The 22554-nt window shown below is 40.8% G+C and overlaps 1 protein-coding gene and 1 long non-coding RNA gene across 5 annotated transcripts in view; one reads left to right on the forward strand and one right to left on the reverse strand.

Annotated features, from left to right (window-relative positions):
• The window catches only part of ADGRE3 (adhesion G protein-coupled receptor E3), a 41299-nt gene extending 18745 nt beyond the window's left edge, over positions 1–22554 (forward strand). For 3 of the 4 annotated variants that reach the window (XM_029219096.1, XM_029219095.1, XM_029219098.1), the window contains 11 exons: positions 4270–4444; positions 7181–7297; positions 8758–8942; positions 11029–11196; positions 12309–12506; positions 12793–13028; positions 13640–13706; positions 13926–14017; positions 15995–16163; positions 20142–20237; positions 22353–22554. In XM_029219096.1, coding sequence (XP_029074929.1) covers positions 4270–4444; positions 7181–7297; positions 8758–8942; positions 11029–11196; positions 12309–12506; positions 12793–13028; positions 13640–13706; positions 13926–14017; positions 15995–16163; positions 20142–20237; positions 22353–22361 — 1512 coding nt within the window. In that variant the 3' untranslated portion in view covers positions 22362–22554. The remainder of the gene's footprint in view (positions 1–4269; positions 4445–7180; positions 7298–8757; positions 8943–11028; positions 11197–12308; positions 12507–12792; positions 13029–13639; positions 13707–13925; positions 14018–15994; positions 16164–20141; positions 20238–22352) is intronic. The other variant, XM_029219097.1, reaches the window with a different exon arrangement.
• LOC114893361 lies at positions 197–7294 on the reverse strand. Its single transcript, XR_003792867.1, has 3 exons — positions 7178–7294; positions 4109–4306; positions 197–387 (listed from the first exon to the last, which is right to left on the reverse strand). It is a non-coding gene; the product is annotated as an uncharacterized LOC114893361 (long non-coding RNA).

Consider the following 22554-nt stretch of genomic DNA (forward strand, 5'->3'; position numbering starts at 1 on the left):
GCTACATACCTCACTATAGAGGTAGATAGATACAGCATGTATGTAAATAAGGGTGTATGTGTATGTATATATAGGTATGTGTGTGTCTGCCCCCTAAAGAGAAGATCTATCCCAAACCAAGAAAGACAGACTAAGCAAGACTGTATTAGGATATGCTGAGCTGTTGTAACAAAGAGGCCCAAATATCCAATGGCTTTAAAAAGATAGATTTTTATTATTTTCTGACTTATCAGTCCAGAGGCAAGGAATCCAGGCTGGTGAAGGGATTCTGCTCCATGAGTCCATTAAGTGTGCCCATGGTCTTTCCATACTGTTGCTCCATCATCCCCTGGCATCTTGTCCTCAACTGCATAGCCAAAGCTGGGTTGCTGCAATGCTGCATTCGTACTGGTGGACAGAGGAAAGAGGGTGCTCAGGGCAAGTTCTCGGGAGTACAAGGTGAAGAGGGGAGAGTAGAGAGAGGGCCTGTCTCCTCATCTACTCACTATATGATATGCTAATAATGTCAGGATAACTTCCTTGGAGACATGTCTTTTTTCTTTCTTTTTTTTTTTTGGATGCATTGGGTCTTCATTGCTGTGCACAGGCTTTCTCTAGTTGTGGAGAGCAGGGGCTGCTCTTGGTTGTGGTGCGCAGCCTTCTTATTGCAGTGGCTTCTTTTGTTGCAGAGCATGGACTCTAGGCACACGGGCTCAGTAGTTGTGGCTCATAGGCTCTAGAGTGCAGGCTCAGTAGTTGTGGCGCATGGGCTTAGTTGCTCTGCAGCATGTGGGATCTTCCCGGACAAGGGCTCGGACCCATGTCCCCTGCATGCATTGGCAGGCAGAGTCTTAACCACTGCGCCACAAGGGAAGTCCCTAGAGACATGTCTTAAGGTGACAACCCAGAAGTTGCATATATCATAGCCAAACCTAGCTGCAAGAGAGGCTGGGACAATATGGTCTGTGGTTGGGTAGCATGGCCCAGATAAAATTTGAGGAATTTGTTCAATTATTAAAAGTAAGAAGGGGAAACGGATATTGTAGGACAATTAAGAGAGAGAAACCAAAAAGATGCCTGATAGGTAGTAATCATTTAGTGTCTGTAAACTGACTCTGAATTTTAACAAAAAGAACGATCCATGTCTCTGAGAATCTATAGTCTAGCAGAATGGACTTGTCCCTTATTTGCCCTACTCCCCACCCTCACCCTGCTCTACTCCAGAGAAACTGTTCATGCCTTGCCTTCCCACGCTCCAGGCCTCCAAGTACATGCTGTTCTCTCAACCTGAAACTCCTTTTCCCAGTTCCTCACCTGGCTGGTTCCTCCCATTCTTCCTTACTCAAGACTCAATTCAGGGGACTTCCCTGGTGGTGCAGTGGTTAAGAATCCACCTGCCAATGCAGGGGACACAGGTTCGAGCCCTGGTCCGGGAAGATCCCACATGCTGCAGAGCAACTAAGCCCATGCACCACAACTACTGAGCCTGCACTCTAGAGCCTATGAGCCTATGAGCTTAGTTCCCTGGTCTGGGAACTAAGATCCTACACGCCTCGAGGCAACTAAGTCCGTGCACCACATCTACTGAGCCTGTGCTCTAGAGCCTGCACGCCACAACTACTGAAGCCCACACACCTAGAGCCCGTGCTCTGCAACAAGAGGAGCCACCACGATGAGAAGCACGCGCACCGCAACAAAGAGTAGCCCCCGCTCGCCACAACTAGGGAAAGCCCACGCGCAGCAATGAAGACCCAACGCAGCCAATAATTAATTAATTAATTAATTAATTTAAAAAAGACTCAATTCAGGTGTCGTGTCCTCCTGGATGGCCTCCCTAAACTCCTCCATCTTAGTTAATATCCCCCCACTATGTTCTTACAGCAGGGGTTGTGGGGTTTAGAAGTGTAGAAAGAGGTTTGAATCCCAGCACCACAATGGCAAGTGACATGGGCAAAATGATGACCTCTCTGTGTTAGGGTTCTCCAGAGAAACAGAACCAATAGGGGAAAAGATATAAAGAGATTTGTTATAAGGAATTGGCTGACAGGCCCCGAAATCTGCAGTCGACAAGCTGAAGACCCAGAAGAGTTGATTGTGTAGTTCCAGTTTGAATCCAGAGGTCTGAGACCCAGGAAGAGCCGATGTTTCAGTTCGAGTTTGAAGGAAGAAAACAATGTCCCAGCTCAAGGCTGGAACTGTCAGGCAGGCAGGAGGAAAATCCCTTCCTCAGAGTTCTTATTCTAGTCAGGCCTCCAACTGACTGGATGATCCCCAGCCACAACAGGAAGGACAATCTGCTTTACTTCATCTATCCATTCAGATGTTAATTTCATCCAGAAACACCCTCACAGACACACCCAGAATGATGCTTGACCAATATCTGTGTAACCCATTACCCAGTTAAGCTGAAACATAAAATTAACCATCACGCTCTTCAAGATCAATTTACTCATCTGTAAGACAGGGGTGGTAATGGCACCCTTGGATAGATGAGCAGTTTAGATGAGATAATATATGTGTAGTGTTTAGCACAGTGCCTGACCCAGAATACATGTTCCATCTATGTTATCCATCATTATCTCCGTCAGACTGATAATATTTACATGGTGTGCTGTCACCCTCTAGACAGTGAGCTTCTTGAGGGCAGGAATCAGACCAAGCCCACATTGGGAGGTCAGCAACTGTTCATTGAAGTAATGAACAAATAATCATGTTATCAACAGGAGCATTACTTTATAAAATGCCATTGCCACGTTCCTCAAAAAATTAAACATAGAATTACCAGGTGACACGGCAATTCCACTCCTAGGCATATACCCAAGAGAACTGAAAGAAGGGACCCAAACATATACCCGGACAAAAGTATATGTCCAAAAGATACATACATCCTTATTTCATAGCAGCACTATTCACAATAGCCAAGACATGGAAACAACCTAAATGTCCATTGACAGATGAATGAAGAAGATGTGGTATATATATACAATGGAATACTACTCAGTCATAAAAAGAATGAAATAATGCCATTTGCAGCAACATGCATGGACCTAGAGATTATCATACTAAGTGAGGTCAGTCAGACAGAGAAAGACAAATACCATATGATATCACTTGCATGTAGAATCTAAAGTATGACACAAATGAACTTATTTACAAAACAGAAACAGACTCATAGACATAGAGAACAGACTTTTGATTGCCAAGGAGGGGGGAGGGCAGTAAGGGAGGTATGGAAAGTGAGTTTGGGATTAGCAGATGCAGACTATTATATATATTGTAGAATGGATAAACAACAAGGTCCTACTTTATAGCACACAGAACTACATTCAGTATCCTGTGATAAACCATAATGGAAAAGAATATGAAAAAGAATGTATATAAAACTAAATCATTTTGCTGTACAGGAGAAATTAACACATTGTAAATCAACTATACTTCAATAAAATAAAATTTTAAAAGAAGAAAGCAGGGACCCAAATAGATACTTGCACACCTATGTTCTTAGCAGCACTATTCACAATAGCCAAAAGGCAGAAATGGCCCAAATGACCATCAACAGATGAATGGATGAATAAAGTGTGGTATATCCATACAGTGGAATATTATTCAGCCATAAAAAACTGAAGTTCTGATTCCCACTACGACATGGATGACCTTAAAAAAATTATGTTTAGCGAAAGAAGTCAGACACAAAAGATCACATAGTGTATGATTCCATTTATATGAAATGTCCAGAATAGGCAAATCCATGGAAACAGAAAGCAGATTCGTGCTTTCCAGAGGCTTGGGGAAGGGAGAATGGGGAGTAACTCTTTAATGGGTTTTATCTGGGGATGATGGACATGTTTTAGAACTACATAGAGGTGATGATTCCACAACATCATGAATGTACTAAATTGTCACTAACTTGATCCCCTGGGGATCAAAATCACCCCCAGTTAAGAACCACTGGTCTATTTCTAGAAACCTTACCACTTCCTTGTTGGTAAAAGATGTTCATAATAACTAACACTTATATGGTGTTTACCAGGCACAGACACTGTTCTAAAAACGTAGCATCTCTTCACTTATTTAATCTTCCCCAAAACTCTATGGGGTCTTAGTTCTGTCCTCATTCTAAACAGGGTACCTGAGGCACAGAGCGATTGAGTGACTTTCCCAAGGTTGCTCAGCAGGTGAATGGTGGGGTCAGGATTTAAACTAGTTGTCTGGCTCCAGCACCTGCTTTCTTGTGTTTTCTTCTGACCCTCTATCAGATTGGATTTTTTTTTTAATTCTTTATCTCTTCAGGTTGTTGAGAATATCGAGTCACTTCTCACCAATAAGACTGTATGGGAAACAGAAAAGATGAAAAACATCACAGCCACGTTCACATCTATTCTCCAGAAAGTGGAATCAGTTGTTCTAGAAACTGCCTTGAAAGCCCCAGACCAAAAACTCCAGAAAGTCCAAAACCGTACTGTGGGTAAGAAGACAATAAGGCATGATACACACAGGGTATGGTTACTAACTGGGGTCTGGATTGAGCAATTAGAAAAGTAAGTAAGTACTGCATGAGTCCATTAATATAAAATTCTAGAAAATGCAAACTAATCTATAGTAACAGGGAGGAGAGGAAAGGTGAAGGGATGAAAAAAGGGCATGAGAAAAATTTGGAGAAATTGTTGGGGATGATAGAAATGCTCTCTACCTTGATTGTGGTGGTGCTTTTACAGATGTATACACTCAATGAAACTCATCCAGTTGTACACTCTAATACATGCAATTTTGCGTACATCAATTACACCTCCATAGAGCTGTTTTTAAAAATTGCCAGTGGGGGAATTCCCCGGTGGTCCAGTGGTTCGTACTCAGTGCTTCCACTGCCAGGACCCGGGTGGATCTGGGAACTAATATCCCACAAGCCGCCTGACATGGCCAAAAATTTTTTTTAATAAAAATAATTTTAAAAAAAATTTTAAATAAATAAAAATTGTCAGTGGTTTCTAATCCTGAGTCTGGGATTCTGGCTTGAAGTTGGGTTTTTGTTTTTTTTTCAACCAGTGCTTACATAACTTAACAGCACACGTCACAGTGATGCTACTTAAACCATCCCAGAAGGCACATCTTACTACATATTTTTAAAATAAAAATACTTTTATTAGGGAATTCCTTGGTGGTCCAGTGGTTAGGACTCGGCACTTTCACAGCCGGGACCTGAGTTCGGGGAACTAAGATCCCGCAAGCCACACAGCGCAGCCAAAAAAAGAAATACTTTTACTATACTAGTCATACATATTCATTATATACCTATGTGATGAGATGATGTGTCAATTAGCTTGACCTTGGTAATCGTTTCACTATGTAGATGTGTGTGTGTCAAGTCTTCATACTGTACACCGTAAGTATGTACAATTTTTGTTTTTGAAAATAAAAATAAATAAAATACCATAGCAAAGCCAAGTATTAAATTTTTTTAAAATTAGGAAAAAACATGTACACAAAACTAAATTGAGACCAGCCAAATCTGCCCACAACCCAATCCTCCAATCTGATACCCATGTAGTTACATGTCTGATGAAGAGACACACGTTTGTGGTGTATGTTACAATTTACATACGGTTGCACAACCTGCTTTCTCACTCACTACATTACTAACATCTTTCCATGTAAATCATATACATCATCATTACCTATGTTACTGTCTTCAATGGCTTATAGAGTTACATTGTATATATAATTTATTTATACTATATATTTATTTATACTATAATTTATTTATTTCCCTATTCTGGTAAATGCAGGTTGTTACCAAACAACCCTGTGACAAAGACCATTGAAAATTTATCTGTGTGTTTGTTTGATGTTTTCTTAGGATAAATTCATAGAAGAGGAATTGTTAGGTCAAAGGGAAAAAAACATTTTATAGACTTTTGATACATACCACTATATTGGCCTTCAGAAATGCTGTTTGCTGTGCTTTTTATTCAGCTCAGAGATGTCAGTGTATTTGTGTATGCCTAACTAACCATTTTGTTTTACCAACTTGCATGATAAAGTACTTTATACTCTATAAAAATAATAATTTTTTAAACTGTTTTAATAAAATAAAATTCAGTGTCTCACCTTCCTGGGAAACCAGAATCCGCACAATTTCTTTCAAAATTAAACCAGATTACGAGTAACTCTCATCTTTCCTGATTTGGCCAGTTCCTAACTGTTCCATCGATTACCAGTACCCTTACCTCAGGGGCTTTAGTCTTCTCATCTATAAAATGAGATAATAATGCCGCATATAACACACTTACAACTAGGGCTGGTAATTGCTATAACTTTGATTATTCTACTTTCCACTCTTTAGTTTTATAAAGTTTTATTTAAATAGTATCATTTTTTATATTCCTATCTACTTTATAATTGTATCATTCTTTAAGTGCTATTTTGTTACTTGCTTCTTTTTAACTTTTTTAAACATAAAAAAAGGAGGCATAATAAGCCTACTGCCCTCATCATCCAGACTGAATAATTTCCAACTCATGACCAGTCTCAGACTGATTTTTAAGATAAATATTTTCATGAGCTTATTTCCTGCTCTTTTTTTTTTTTTTTCTTTTGGCCATGCCATGTGACTTGCGGGATCTTAGTTCCCCCGACCAGGGATCAAACACATGCCCCCTGCAGTGGAAGCGTGGAGTCCTAACCACTGGACCGCCAGGGAATTCCCTTATTTCCTGCTTTTCTGTGACTTCATTTTTATTGGAAGCATGATTCCCCATTAAAGAGATAAGCCACAAATTATTTAATCAGTTCCTTCTTAAACATTTAGGTCACTTCCCGTTTTTCACCGTTATCGTCTTTGCTGCTGTGAAATTAGCTACAATCTTTCTTGTAGTTAATTCTGTCCTCTTATCCATGATTGTTTTCCTAGAATAAATTCCTAGAAACAGAATTGTTGCTTCAAAGACAATATGCTAGAGAATATTATTTAAGAACTTGGTTTCAGGAGTTAGAGTCGTATTTAAATTCTGAACTTCAGTTTCCTCATCTGAACAATGGTTCCTCATGGCGTTATATGATGCTGTTATAAGATGATGATGTATAAGGATCTTAGTCCAGTGCCTGGCACATCCTAGACATTCAGTAAATTTGAGCTGTTTGTGTAGCTATGCACATTTTTAAAACTTATAATAATGGTTAGCTTGCCCGTTGTTTTTCTTACCAGCTGTTGAAACTCGAGTTGTTACAGACGATTGCTCCACGGGAGTCATCTTCAACTTGAACGCCCAAACGAACTCCATGGATATCCATTGCAGTGACATCATCCAGGGAAATACACAAGGTACATGTGGTGGCTGTATGCAGAATCCCTAAGACACGCAGAGCAATATCACTGTGTGAGTAGTAAGGAAAGGTCCACAATAGGCTCCTCCCTAATGGGTCTGTTACCCTAAAACTGTGTCATTTGAGTCTTTTCCTTAAAAACAAAAATCTTCTTAAACTAGAGGCTTTCTATTCTTCAGCATGAAAGAGACTTCTTTGCAGTTGAGGGGCTGTTCTACCTGGGTCTCAGTTTAGGTTCACTCAGAAGCAGTCCATGGACAAGTATAAGGAGTTCAGTTGTAATGATTTTATTTGGGAGATGATCCCAGGAAGCATCAGCAGGTGCATCAGTCAGGGTTCTCCAGAGAAACAGAACCAGTGGGGGCTGTGTGTGTGTATGGAGAGAGAGACAGGGACAAAGACAGATTTTAAGAAATTAGCTCCTGTGATTGTGGAGGGTAGCAAGTCTAAAATCTAGCCAGCAGGCTGAAGACCCAGGGAAGAGTTGTTGCAGCTTGAGTGGCTCCGCAACAAGAGAAGCCACCGCAATGAGAAGCCCGCGCACCACAACGAAGAGTAGCCCCCACTCTCCACAACTAGAGAAAGCCCGCACGCAGCAACGAAGACCCAATGCAGCCAAAAATAAAATAAATAAAATAATTTTTTTAAAAAGTAAAAAAAAAAGAATACCCAATGTAGGATACCATTTATGTGAATTTTTAAACACAGAAAACAATACTGTATATTATAATGGAAACATGCTTATGTAGTAAAATTACAAATGTATTCATGGAAAGGCCACACTTCCACTTCAAGTCCGTGGTTATTTCTCGAGAAGGAAGAAAGAGAATGAAATAATAGTGGGATCTTTAGCCATATCTAAAACATTTTATTTCTTAAAACAATACATAATTCTGAAGCCAATACGACAAAACTATAATATATTTTAAATCCGAGTGTAAATGTCTGTTATGTCTTTTTTATAGTTTTCTAAGTGTTTGAAATATAAGCTAAACTTTTTTAGAAAATAAAGATGTTTTCAAAGAATTCATCATTTACCACATGCTTGGTACTGTGCTAGGAGCCCTGTGGTTTCCAAATGAAGTATCTGGTATTAGTTACTCAGTAAGTTTAGTGCCTGTTGGAAAAATAGGATTAATCCACAGGAAATAATTAATGGACAGTTGAATTCTCTTTGGCACGGCAGGGACTGCACTTGAAATACGAATTTGGAGAAAGACACATCAAGCTGCCAGAGGATCTAGGGAAGACTTCCTGAGCCAGAGGCTGGGTTGGAGATGGGTCTTTGAGGAGGAGTTGTGAATATTTGGGTAGGAAGAGCAGGAGAGGAAAAGTAAACTTCCTAGGCACAGCTGAGCACAGGTGTGGCGATCATGGGAGTCTGTCAGGTATGGAGGGGGAAAGGGCAACAGAAGGAATGGTGGCACTTTTTAAGACTCCATTATTCTGTTTCCTCAGGTCCCAGTGCAGTTGCCTTTATTTCATACTCTTCTCTTGGAAACATCATAAATGCAAGCTTTTTTGAAAAGGTGAATGAGAAAGATCAAGTTTACCTGAACTCCCAGGTAGTGAGTGCCGCTATTGGACCCAAAAGGAACACATCTCTCTCCCAGGCTGTGACTCTAAGTTTTCAGCACGTGAAGGTGGGTGAAAGCTACAATTTGTACTTGCTTAGGTTTCATGGATGTTAGACCAAACAATTTTTAAATACTCCCAATTCAATCATTCTGGACCTGCACTGTGCAATACCATAGCCAGGAGCCAACTGCAGTTATTGAGCATTTGAAATATGGTGAGTCTGGACTGAGATTTTGAAGACTTAGTATTTCCAGGTTTAGATTCAGTATTTCCAGACTTTGAAGACTTAGTAAGAAAAACAATGTGTTAAGCATCTCAATAATTTTATACTGATTACATGTATTGATTTATATTGACATATTAAAAGATATTATTTTATTAAAATTAATTTGACCTGTTTCTTTTCCTTTTTTTTTTTTTTTTTTTTTTTTTGCGGTACGCGGGCCTCTGCCTGCTGCGGCCGAGCACAGGCTCCGGACGCGCAGGCTCAGCGCCCATGGCTCACGGGCCTAGCCGCTCCGCGGCATGTGGGATCTTCCCGGACTGGGGCACGAACCCGTGTCCCCTGCATCGGCAGGCGGACTCTCAACCACTGCGCCACCAGGGAAGCCCTCTTTTCCTTTTTTTAACGTGGTAGTAGAAATTTTCAAATTACATAAATGACTCATATGGTATTTCTCTTGGGCAGCATCATTCTAGTTCGTGGAATTTTTTTAATTGCCGGTACCTCCTACATCTGTGAAATTTGAACTGAGACATAGTGTTTATTCTTGCACAAAAGCCTGGAATTAATTATTAAGACTACATAATTCAATCAGAAGAAAAACTTTTATATAATTCATTGCCTTTTCCCATTCTCTGCCCAAACTCTTAAAGGCAGGAGGGTTAATAGCCAGACATAGTCAACTGTTTAGAAAGTAAGAGTTGAAAGAAATCTTGCCATTTTTTTGACAACGTGGATGAACCTTGAAGACCTTATGGCCAAGTGAAATAAGTCAGACAGAGAAAGACAAATACTGACTGATCTCATATATATGTGGAATCTGTAAAAACAAACTCATAGAAACAAAGGACAGATTGGTGGTTGCCAGCAACAGAAGGTGGGAGAAAGAGGTAATCGTGATCAAATGTTACAAACTTCCAGTTATAAGATGAATAAGTTCTAAGGATGTAATGGAGAGAATAGTGACTCTAGTTAACTCTAGTTAACAATACTGTATGGTATATTTGAAAGTTGCTAAGAGAGTAGCTTTTAAAAGTTTTCACCACAAAATAAAAATTGTAAATATGTGAAGTGATGGATGTTAACTAACCTTGTTGTAATAATCATTTTGCCATATATACATATATCGAATCATTACATCATACACTTAAACTTACACAATGTTATATGTCAATTAAATCTCAATAAGACTGGAAAAAATAAATCAAATTTTTAAAAATTTTTAAGAAAATAAGAATTAAGTGGGAGAAGGTGAGGAAAGGTAGGTTTTCTCCATCTGATGCATAAAATCTAGGAATGGAATTTTTGATGTATGGCATGGAGCAATGGAAGTGCAGCAAGATATCTGGGGATGGTCCAGTGGATTATCAAAGGAGATACAGCCGCCAAATAGGAGAGCATCCAACTCACATCCTTGGCCCAATCAAGTGATGCTATGGACCTCCTGGGGGCAAAAAAAAAAAAAAAAGAGATTGAAAACTAACTTTATTCTCTCCTGGTGATGTTTCTTCCCTACACTACCCCTGTCATTGTACGAGCAATTATTGTGTTGTAAGCGGTCAGGGCAGAATTGATGTGAAGAGATCAGGGAAATTTGGCTTAGAGAGTATTTGGGAGAAAAATTTAAGTGAGCCTTATACTCTATTTTTATTTGACTCCCATGTTGGAAGATAAAGTCCTGAAGCCGATGACATCTTGTAAAATTCTGGCTCCCAGAGAGAGGTGGGTTCATTTTCTGTTATGTGGAATCCCAATAGAGTTGGGACTACGCGGACAGGTTCCTGGTGGTCATCCTCTTCACTTAAAATAGAAATTACCTGATCTCTCCTAACCCATGGTGTCACCTCTTTGCACCCTACCAGCATAGACTGACACTCTGAGAGCAGTCCCTCCCAAGGAAGGACATGATGAGCCTGTTCTATTTTCAGATAAAGCCCAGTATCAAAAAGGTCTTCTGCGTCTACTGGAAAGGTACAAAGGAGGGCGGCCACTGGTCCACGGAGGGCTGTTTCCTGATACAAGCAAACAAGACTCACAGTATATGCAATTCCACTCACCTGTCCAGTTTCGCTGTCCTCATGGCCTTCGACACACAGGTATGATGTAAACATTGAATTCCTCAAGCTAATCCTTTTGGAGGCCCTGCTTAGGTGGCCATAAATGCTATAAGGAAAATTTTTAAAGAGCGTGTGTCTGGAGTGATTGCAGAAGTGTGCTACTTTAGATAACATGGTTAGAGAAGAAGTAACTATTCAAGCTGAAATCTGAATATTAAGTCAGTGGGGTTACAATGTGGATGAATCTCAAAAATATCATGCTGTGTGAAATAAGTTAGACACAAAGGACCACATATTGTAGGATTCCAGTTATATGAAATGTCTAGAATAGGCAAATCCATAGAGAGAGAACAAATTGGTGGTTTCTAGGGGCTGGGAGAAGGGGAGAATAGGGGGTAACTTCTTAATGGCCATGAGGTTTTATTTTGGGGTGATTCAAATGTTTTGGAACTAGAGAGAGGTGGTGATTGCACAACACTGTGAATGTACTAAAAGTCACTAAATTGTACTGTGTAAAATGGTTAGTTTTATATTATTTGGATTTTACCTCAATGAAAAAAAAAAAAAAAGGTTTCAGGGAAGAGCATCCCAAAAAGAGATACATGTATGTGTAAAGGTCCTGAGAGAGAACAAACTTGGTGTGTTCCAGAAACAAATGTGGTTGGAGCAGAGTGAATGAGAGTGAAGTGGAAAAGTTCAGGTTGGAGAAAAGGGCACAGGGAAAATGCATCAGACTTCAAATGCTATGGTCAGGAGTTTAGATTTCATTCAAATTACAATGGAAAAGCAATAGAGAATTTGAATCAGGGATGCTGCATACTTATGTTATTAGAAGAAATCTCTGGCTCCTGGGTCAAGAATGGATGGTGGTGCAGCAGGAGTGGACTGGTAGAGAGATGATGGTGGTCAGGATTTGGATGGCAGCAGCAAAGGTGGTGGGAGAAGGTCAGACAGGACACATATCCTAGACGAGGGGTCAGAGTACTGATGACATAGGCTGGGTGACAGCATACAGGAAGTCCTGCATCCCTCCCCTCCTTGCAGAGATGAAGGTGATCTGCCTATGTTGGGATGCCACATTCCAAGAGGTGGGGGAGTATAATCCCAGAGCAGGAAAGCCTGACTGTGAGCTCCTCTCTGCTCGGTCCCAGGAGAAGGATCCCACACTGACTGTGATCACCTACGTGGGGCTGAGCCTCTCTCTGCTGTGCCTCCTCCTGGCAGCCCTCACCTTCTTGCTGTGCAAAGCCATCCAGAACACCAGCACTTCGCTCCACCTGCAGCTCTCACTCTGCCTCTTCCTGGCCCACCTGCTCTTCCTAACAGCCTTCGATAGAACTGAGGTCAAGGTACTTATACTGTCCCAAAATACCCCTGCCCTGCCTCCAGTGTATGCTGAGTTCATGGAGCCATGCTGCATTGGACACCTTAATAAAATAGCCTTGGGCCCCAGAGGGAGGCTGGGGGAGAGGTACCAAGGTGAGTAGTGCTGCCGTTGATTATCAACCACCTTTACCTTCAATGACCTTGGTCTAATACCAGGTGTTCTGAACTCAATGTCAGTATAAAAGACAGGCCCTGAGGCCATGCTCCACCCTAACAATCCCTCCTGGTGACACCTTCCTCCTTCCCCAGGTGCTATGTGCCATCATCGCAGGTGCCTTGCACTATCTCTACCTGGCCTCCTTCACCTGGATGCTGCTGGAGGGCCTGCACCTCTTCCTCACTGCACGCAACCTGACGGTGGTCAACCGCTCCAGTGTCAACAGGTTCATGAAGAAGCTCATGTTCCCAGTGGGCTACGGAGTCCCGGCTGTGATCGTGGCCATTTCCGCAGCATTCAGGCCTCAGCTTTATGGAACACGTGATCAGTGAGCTTGACTCTCACCCTGTGCCATGGACATATTTGAGGGCAGTGTTAATAGTGATGATTGGAATATTCACATCAAATGCACTCTACTTTCCCCTTGAGTATAAGGGCTCTAATCTCTTTCCCAGTGAGGCAGGGAAGAATGATGTAAGAGGCTCTGGAAGGGGAGAATTTTTTTTTTTTGCAGTATGTGGGACTCTCACTGTTGTGGCCTCTCCCGTTGCGGAGCACAGGCTCCGGACCCGCAGGCTCAACGGCCATGGCTCACGGGCCCTGGAAGGGGAGAATTTTGCAGTTAGGTCCCAACTTTATCTCTCCCATAATTTGTGACCTCAAGTCCTTAATTCTCAGTCCCCTCATTAGTGAAATGGGGATAATGGTCACCTCCATGGTCCCACCTTCAGAATACTAGTGTGAAAATTCAACAGGACTGTACCTGTAAAATGTTTAATGTAGCAGTAACACATGATAGTGAACAATTAAAGCCTTCATTGTCAGCTGACATTTTCAGGAGACATTGGAAAATTCTCTGTTAGGAAAAGGTGTCATTTCATATCCATTTCATGTGCTTCCTCTGATCTCTCTTTGCGTCTCTTTTCCCATTTTTCCCAGCTGCTGGCTCAACCTGAACCAGAAATTCATCTGGGCTTTCCTCGGTCCCGTCTGTGCCATTATCTGTGTGAGTGAATATGTGGCTCTGATGTTCCTGACCTAAGAAGAAGCACCAGACATGGGTGCAAGATAGCACAAGGGACATATATTTTCTCGGTTGTATGATTTGATTTTTCCACCTGCTACCAATTCAAACCCATGTTCAGGGAGGTAGGAGCTGTGTACAATTTACAGTGGACATAGTCATCTTAACTTGTATTCTACATGGTCTGTGTCATTCCTGCAGGTGAATTTTGTATGTTTTATCTTGGTTCTTTGGATTTTGAAAAGAAAACTTTCCTCCCTCAACAGTGAAGTGTCAACCATCCAGAATCTAAAGTAAGATGAAGCAAGTGGTATTTTCTAACCCTCTTTTCCTCTACTCACTTCCTACTGGTCCCTCCTACATATTGACACAGACATACACCCCACAACCAGGCTCTAAGGACTAGCAAGACCACTACCATCTTCCACTATCACAATTAATGAGAAGCTGTATTCACTAGAGTACAGGCTAAATTTCTGTGACCCAAAAATGGGAGTGAAATAGAAGTTTATTTCACTCTCACGCCACAGACCAGAGGTAAACAGTCCAGAGCTAATGGGAAGCTCTGCTCCACAGAGTGATCCAGGGACTCACGTTCTTTCTATTGTGTTGCCCCACCATCCCCTAGGATGTTGTCTTTATCAGTATCCCATATGCAGGAAGGAGTTGACATGAGAGTTGCAAGTTCCACATTTGCTCATATCCCATTGGCTAGACCTTGGTCACCTGGTGACACCTAGCTGCAAGGGAGCCTGGGAAATGTAGTCTCTAACTGGGTAGCCCTGTGTCCTTGATAAATCTCAAAAAGCGAAGAGATCTAACACTAGACGGAAGAAGAGGAGAATGGAAGAATACAGCTTTGGCCACACAGCACAAGAGGCAATAGGTTCAGGAAGGATTTAGGTTAAAATATATTTTGTATAATACTATTTCAAAAAATTGGGAACTATGAGTATTTCTTTTATTTTTCAGTATCCATCTTTTTTTTTTTTTTTTTTCTGTGGTACACGGGCCTCTCACTGCTGTGGCCTCTCTCGTTGCGGAGCACAGGCTCTGGACGCGCAGGCTCAGCGGCCATGGCTCACGGGCCCAGCCGCTCCGTGGCATGTGGGATCCTCCTGGACTGGGGCACAAACCTATGTCCCCTGCATTGGCAGGAGGACTCTCAACCACTGCACCACCAGGGAAGACTTCAGCATCCATCTTAATTTGACATGTAATTTGTTGAGGTTTTCATTGTAATCACAACAATAACACATTTGTTATTTGTTCATTATTTGTCAAAAGTTTTCAAAATATATAAAGTTAAAAGTGAAGTTGCTTACTCCCTCTTTTCCTGCTACTTTTACCTCCCAGGGAATCCAGGGGTAACAAACTGCATGATATGATATGTCTGATATTTTCCCAGGACTTTTTCTGTGCATTTTCTGTAGAACAGACAGGCTTACATACAATAGCATCACTACACAAATTGTCCCTCAACTAGCTTTTCTCACTTATGTAATATGATATTTTAAAATTAGGAATATATAGATACAAAAGTAGGGTGACCTTACATCTCAGTTTGCCTGGAATGGATCCAGGTTATGTTTGTTGATGCATTGTAATTATTAAAAACACTCCTTTTTCATTGAAGCATAGTTGATTACAATGTTCTGTTAGTTTCAGGTGTACAAAAAAGTGATTCAGTACACACATACATATGTATATTCTTTTTCAGATCCTTTTCCATTATAGGTTATTACAAGATATTGAATGTAGTTCCCCTGAATAGCACACATTTTGACCCCTCCATCTATAAATGATATATATAGAGAGAGATAAAGAGCTTTATCTTTGCAGTTTTAGAATGTTTTACGTATGTATGGTACTAATTTTGTTCTATATACTGTCCTAAATACTTTACATATGTTAAGGTCTCATTTAATCTTTGCAGTAACCCTATGAAATAGGAGTATTACAAAGATTAGGGAACTGAGTTACAGAAAAGTAGGGATTCCCTGGTGGTGTAGTGGTTAGGACTCAGCGCTTTCACTGCCATGGTCCAGGTTCGATCCCTAGTCAGGGAAATAAGATCTCCCAAGCCACGTGATTAAAAACAAAAAACACGCCAGATAGTAACTTGCCCAAGGTCACACAGTTAGTTAGTGCTGCCTTGGATTTAAACCCAGGCATTCTAGCTCCAGAGTCTTCACCATTAACAACAATGCTGTAGAAGTATTCATGTCCATCGTTAGCTTTTTTACATTATTGATTACTACTTCCCTCAGGATGCTGACACTCAAAGCAACAGCTCAGCTCTTCATCCTGGGATGCACATGGTGTCTGGGCATCTTGCAGATGGGCTCAGCTGCCCGTGTCATGGCCTACCTCTTCACCATCATCAACAGCCTTCAGGGTTTCTTCATTTTCTTGGTCTACTGCCTCCTCAGCCAGCAGGTAAACTGTGACCTCTTTCTTTATTGTTTTAAAGTTAAGAAACATTTGGAGATACATAGTTTAATAAACATTCAAATCCACGTTCTCTAAATTTTCATAGGCACTTGTGAGTAGTGTGTAAACACTCCCTATATGTTCTCTACTGTGAGATGCTATTGATTGTAAGAAATATTAATTTATTAATGGCTTTCAGAAAGTAAATAATTGCTGCATCAAGGAAATACCATGTTTTTCTTCAACCATCCCATGCGTAATAGTCATCTATTGCCGTGTAACAAACAACCTCAAAAATCTCAGTGGCTTAAACACAAATATTTACTTTTCTCATTCTGGAATCTGCAGGTTGACTGGGGTTCAGCTGATCTTGGCTGGGCTCAGCTTGACCTGGCTCCAGGATGAAGATCATGTTCAGGTCTGCCCTTTGTGACCCTGATGCTTGGGAGAAAGGGGAGCATCTCCCTAACATAAGTTCTTCTTATAACAATGGCAAAATCACAAGAAGGCAAGCTCTACTGAGCAAGGCCATTTCAAGGTGATTCTGTTTGCATCACCTCCACCAATATTTCATTGGCCAATAAGATCCCATGTCCAAGCCCAAAGTCAATGGGAGAAAAACACTCCATTCACCACGAAGCTAAGACAGGATGTAATGCTACTACAGAAGAGTGAATAACTGAGATCAATAAAGCAATCTACCACACCACTTAACATGAATTCTTAAACACATTTCCATGTGATGTATATCCTCTCTACGAATGTTTTAATAGCGCTATAATGAAATTACATAATAATATAGTTTTTCTAACATTTGATCATGAACATTTTCAAATATACGAAAAAGTTGAAAGAATTATGTAGTAAACATGCACATACCGATCACCTAGATTCTGTAAGTAACGTTGTGCTATGTTTGCTTAATCACATATCTGTCCATATACCTACCCTTCTATTCATCTACCCATCCATCCACATGTACAGCCAAAGAAAACTGTAAGCAACTCTTCTCAGTGGATGTATGCACTTGAGTGAGCACAATGCAAAAGACTTATTTGTACTCTTCCCCCAGTTCATCTCAGTGCCTGAGGCATCTCACAGTGTGAGCCTCCAGTTTTTCAAGATATATATTTTGTATTCAATATGGCTACTAAACACAAGCCAATTCATGTGTCTGCAGCTGAACAAAAGAAACAGTGTGCGTCTGACACTTGGGAAATACTGGCTGCTGTGGGCTTGTTGAGATAAAGCTCTAAGATGATTCCTTACTAAGGGGTGCTCAGGGGTAATGTGAACTGCATGCTGGCTCTAGAATTGAACCCCAGGCAAGACGCTACCGTGCTGTATACTACTGAACCACATTGACATACTTCTACTTAGATTTAGTTAAGTTATACTCATCTATAGAACAGGATGCTATGCAACTATTAAATATAATGTAAAAGACTGAAACCCCAATGATACTTGGATCTACATGATCCAGGCCAGGAGGTGCAGTGGCCAAATAAGGATATTCTAGCAGCCAGAAGAAATGCAAAATCACCCAAGTTCTTTATTTGTACTTCTCAAATACCATGAAGAAGACACATGGTCCAGCTGAGCTTTGTTGAGCTCGGCCACTAAGATTTTGAGGTCGTTTATTACTGCAGCAAAACATGTCCTGACTGATACACTTCTTCCTCTTCCTTCTCCTCTTCCTCTTCCCTCCTTCTCCTCCTCTTCCTCTTCTCTCTCTTCTCGCGCTCCTTCCTCTCTCCCTCTTTTCCTCTTTTCCTCACTCTGCATCTACACACCCAAAGAACCAAACTAGGAAAGGAAGAGCAGCTTCTCTGAGGATAAGAGAGAGGAAGAAACTGAGCCGACAGAGCAGACACTCCCTAGAGAACAAAGGATGAGCATAGGCATAGACCATTCAAATGTTAATTTTTGTCTGGGCACAAGAATATTTTATGACCGGAAGGATATTCAAAATATATTAGTGAATATATGTGGAATCTAAAATATGATACAAACGAACTTATTTACAAAACTGAAACAGACTCTCAGACATAGAAAACAAACATTTTTACCAAAAGGGAAAGGAGGGGGAGGGAGGGATAAGTTAGGAGTTTGGGATTAACAGACACAAATTATCATATATAAAATAGATAAAAAACGAGGACCTACTGTATAGCACAGGGAACTATATTCAATATCTTGTAATAAACCATAATGAAAAAAATATGTAAAAGAATATATACATATGTATGTTTAAATGAATCACTTTGCTATACACCAGAAACTAACACAACATTGTAAATCAAATATACATCAATAAAATAAATAATTTTTAAATTTTTTCAAAATATATTAGTGAAAGAGTAAGTTTCAAAACATTGCTCCAGAAGGGTTCTATTTTGTTTATATAACATATATAAATATTCATTGCTTATGCTATGTTATATAGTCATTCACGTGTGGGTAATGGTGTATATGGAAAAACACCACTTATTCTCAAGCAATTTTGCCACTCCCAGGGGGAACATTTATCAATGTCTGGGGACACTTTTGATTGTCACAACTAGGGGAAAGGGTACTACTGATAACTAGTTGGTAGAGGCCAGAGTTATTGCTAAACATCCTACGGTGCATAAGATAGTCCCCACTACAAAGGATGATCCAACTCAAAATGTCAGTAGTGCCAAAGTTGGAAACCTTGGTGTAGCAAATGTTGTTGATGGCTCTCTCATATCACTTTGGCATTATATTCTACATGCCCAGGGTTGCTTACTGTAAACACCTGTGACTCTGTGCCTGTGGGCTTCTTACTGCCCACAGGACATGCCTGCTTTATACACAGGGCAAGCTGGTGGTGCCAGAGAGTAATGGCCCTTGAGAGCAGCCATCAACCAATGACTGATGGGAGCTGGTAGATAGATGCCCCAGCTCCCTTGTCCCTGAGGTGGGATGACTCTGAGGTGTGTCCTCTGTTGTCTCCAGAGCCCCCGAGTGGCACTAAACCCCAGATGTCCACAGTGGAAAGGATTATGCATCCTTTATTAGCTGCATTCCCTTCTCCATCTCACTTCCCCACTGATCTATTGGTGTTTCCTGGGATCACCCCTCGAAAGATCTCTTTGCACTAGAACCCTTGTCTCAAGGTCTGCCTCTGGGGGACCCCAAACCAAGACACGTGGAAGGATACCACCAAAACATGATCAGTGATTTTTCGCTAGATTGAGGAACTATGTGTGACTTCTATTTTCTTCCTTTGCATATGCATATTTTGTTGAGTTTGTACAACAAATGAAAAAATTATTGTGATAAAGTATATATAACAAAATTTATCATTTTAACCATGCTTAAGTGTACAGATCAGTGGCATTAAATACATTCACATTGTCATGCAAAAATCACCACCATCCATTCTAGAACTTTTTTTTTTTTTTTTTTTTTTTTTGCGGTACGCAGGCCTCTCACTGTTGTGGCCTCTCCCACAGGCATGGCTCACGGGCCCAGCCGCTCCGCGGCATGTGGGATCTTCCCAGACCGGGGCACGAATCCATGTCCCCTGCATCGGCAGGCAGACTCTCAACCACTGCGCCACCAGGGAAGCCCCTAGAACTTTTTGATCATCCCAAACTGTACCCCTTAGGCAATAATGCCCCATTCTCCCCTGCCAAGCCCCTGGTAACCAGTATTCTACTTTGTCTCAATTAATTTGACTATTATAAGGATCTCATTCATGTGGAATCATACAGTATTTGTCCTTTTGTGTCTAGCTCATATATTTCACTCAGTGTAATGTCTTCAAGGTTCACCCATGTTATAGCATGTTTCAGAATTTTATTCCTTTTTAAGGAATAAATAACATTCCATTGTATGCATATATCACATTTTGTAGGAAAAGTTTTTCATAATGTCTCTCTCGTCTTTCTAACTCACTGACTTTTCTCTTCTCCATTGTTAACAAAAACAATCCTAGCATTTCCTTTGATGTTCCAGGTCCGAAAGTGGTTTGGCGAGATCATCAAATCTAAATCTGAGCCTGAGCTTCATACACTTTCCAGCAGGTTTGGTCCTGACTCAAAACCCAGTGAGGTAAGAAGACTTGTGACTTATTCTAATGTTTTACCCCTTGACACCCTGAACTTCCTCTCCATGTCTTAGTACAAACTCCCTTTCTTGCAGGGTATGTAGAAGAGTTCTTTTCCTGATGACCCGGTTTGCATTCCTCATTCCCATTGTACTGTTTCTCAGTGACTCTTCCTTGCCCGCTAACAGTGCTGGGTAAAGCATCACCAGCACCACTACCATCTAATGTAGAATCCTTTAGCGGGAGACTTACAATCATAGACATAGCAGAGTGGTCAGCATCCCCTGAACTCTCACTGTCTAAAGAGAGGTGGACTTGAGCCCCATGGAGTTAGTGGATACCACAGAAAGGATCCAGGAGAGGAACCCCACCCCAGATGCTCCACATACCTATAGAGGAGGAGTGCATGTGATAATGGGACCTTCCTGGGAGAGGAAATGGTCCTGTTAGAAAGGGAACCTCTCTGGAACTTGGTTGCTGGATTTTCATCTGTTCTTCCATTGAGCTAACTCAGGACCAAGGCACCAAGGAATAAGCTCCCAGTACTCTCTGAGACTTCTCTCCACAGTTGCCCCCTAATTGCTCTTTGAGAAAAATGGGAGAATATACTTGTAAGAAACCATGTCACTAGATGAGCCAGATGGGCTCCAAAGCTCAAAATCCATAAAAATTCTCCCAATCTCATTTGGTTTTATGCCTTCCATGTACATGCCTACCACATCTGCTAGCCAAAGAGTCTTAGAATATGTTGTTTTTAAGCTAAACAAAACTGAGAAATTTCTGATACATTGTCTTCTACATTTCTTGAGAAAATATGGGATTTTCTTCAGTCGTGGAAATATTGAGGTCACTGAAGAAACATCTATTCCATACTGGAGGGAGGGAAAGGGAATTCATTCTAAATCTTTCCAAAAGAACCAAGAGGAAAATGGAACCAGTTTTAGGACAAAAGTTTTAGGACAGTCACGTCAGCTGATTGGAAAATTTTTTAACATATATTAAGCTTAATCATTCTCAATAAGAGTAAAATTGTGGTAGGTGCTAACCATTGGCTGTGACCTTTGAAACGTTTCCCAGATAATCCAAAATAATAAAGCTGCCAGCACTCCAGCTACTGGTTTCCCACAATGAATAAGAAAGCTTTATTATTATTATTATTATTGCTTAACATTGTGGAACTTGAATGAGTATATCTTTTGAAAGGGAATTATATATTATATATTTATATATGATATATTATATACTTATATTTTATATGTAGCTGCATTTAAGAAATACATTTGCTTTAATTAAAAGAATTTCTGAAGCTTTTATTTTTTATGCACAGAGTATGAGTAAAAAGCTAACAAAACCCTCTGTCCTTTACAGACAAATTTGATCTTGGGTTAACTTTCTAGCTCTGTTCCCCAGACATTTGATAACATTGGAAGGTCAGCTGTATAACCAGGGAATACTGTTTATGGGAAAAGTCATATGCTTGACTGGGTGGGAAATTCTGTGAATGAACCATAAATACCAGGAAGGAAGGCATAGCTTTGGACTTCCTGCATGCAGTGACTCTTATAACTGAGTCAGGAATGCCTATCCTCATGGGCTGTTGAACAAGATATTTGTTCCTCTGTGGGGCCTGAGGCATCTAAACCAAGCTGGAGCTTGTAGGGGGCAAAGAGAGTATTTGTTGAGTTCTACAATGTGTAAGACACTATGGTAGGCAGTGGACGTACAAAAAGCAATAAGACCAACACAGTACCTGCCTTCAAGGAGCTTAGAGTCTAGCCTTTCTTTATGGACAAAAACCAACATCCAGGGGGCTGAAATTCTAGAGTAGGATACTATATCCAAACTTTTTTTCAAAAAAAGAATTCTTCAACCTGGATTTTTGAGAAGTCCTCCCACTGTAAGCTAAAGAAGGCCACACCTTTCCTAGGATTCCAAAATGCTAGGATATCATGCCATCATTGCCTGCTGGATGGGGCTTTCTGGCTTTAACCCACTCCTGCTGTTTCTTTCTGTTTTGTTGTCATTTGTTCGTTTGTTCGTTTGTTTGTTTGTTTGTTTTATCCTTACACCTACCTTTAATCTAAACGTCTTGTTGTGGGGCGGGGGGGCATGTTTTCCAGGACAAGTGAAAATACTAAAACTAGAACATTCAGCTCCTCATGGAAAGTCATACATGTGGATCTGGTTGGCATCCTAAAGAATGAAGGTGGGGACAAGAAGAATCATTATACATGTCATTCCTGGAGAGGAAATGCTTAACCTTTACTTCCTGAAGTGTTTGTTTTGCATAATGTGCTCTCAATAAATGTGTATTCAATTGGA

The sequence above is a fragment of the Monodon monoceros genome, unplaced genomic scaffold (assembly GCF_005190385.1).
Source record: "Monodon monoceros isolate NGI ecotype Baffin Bay Population unplaced genomic scaffold, NGI_Narwhal_1 Super_Scaffold_12, whole genome shotgun sequence".
NCBI lineage: Eukaryota > Metazoa > Chordata > Mammalia > Artiodactyla > Monodontidae > Monodon > Monodon monoceros.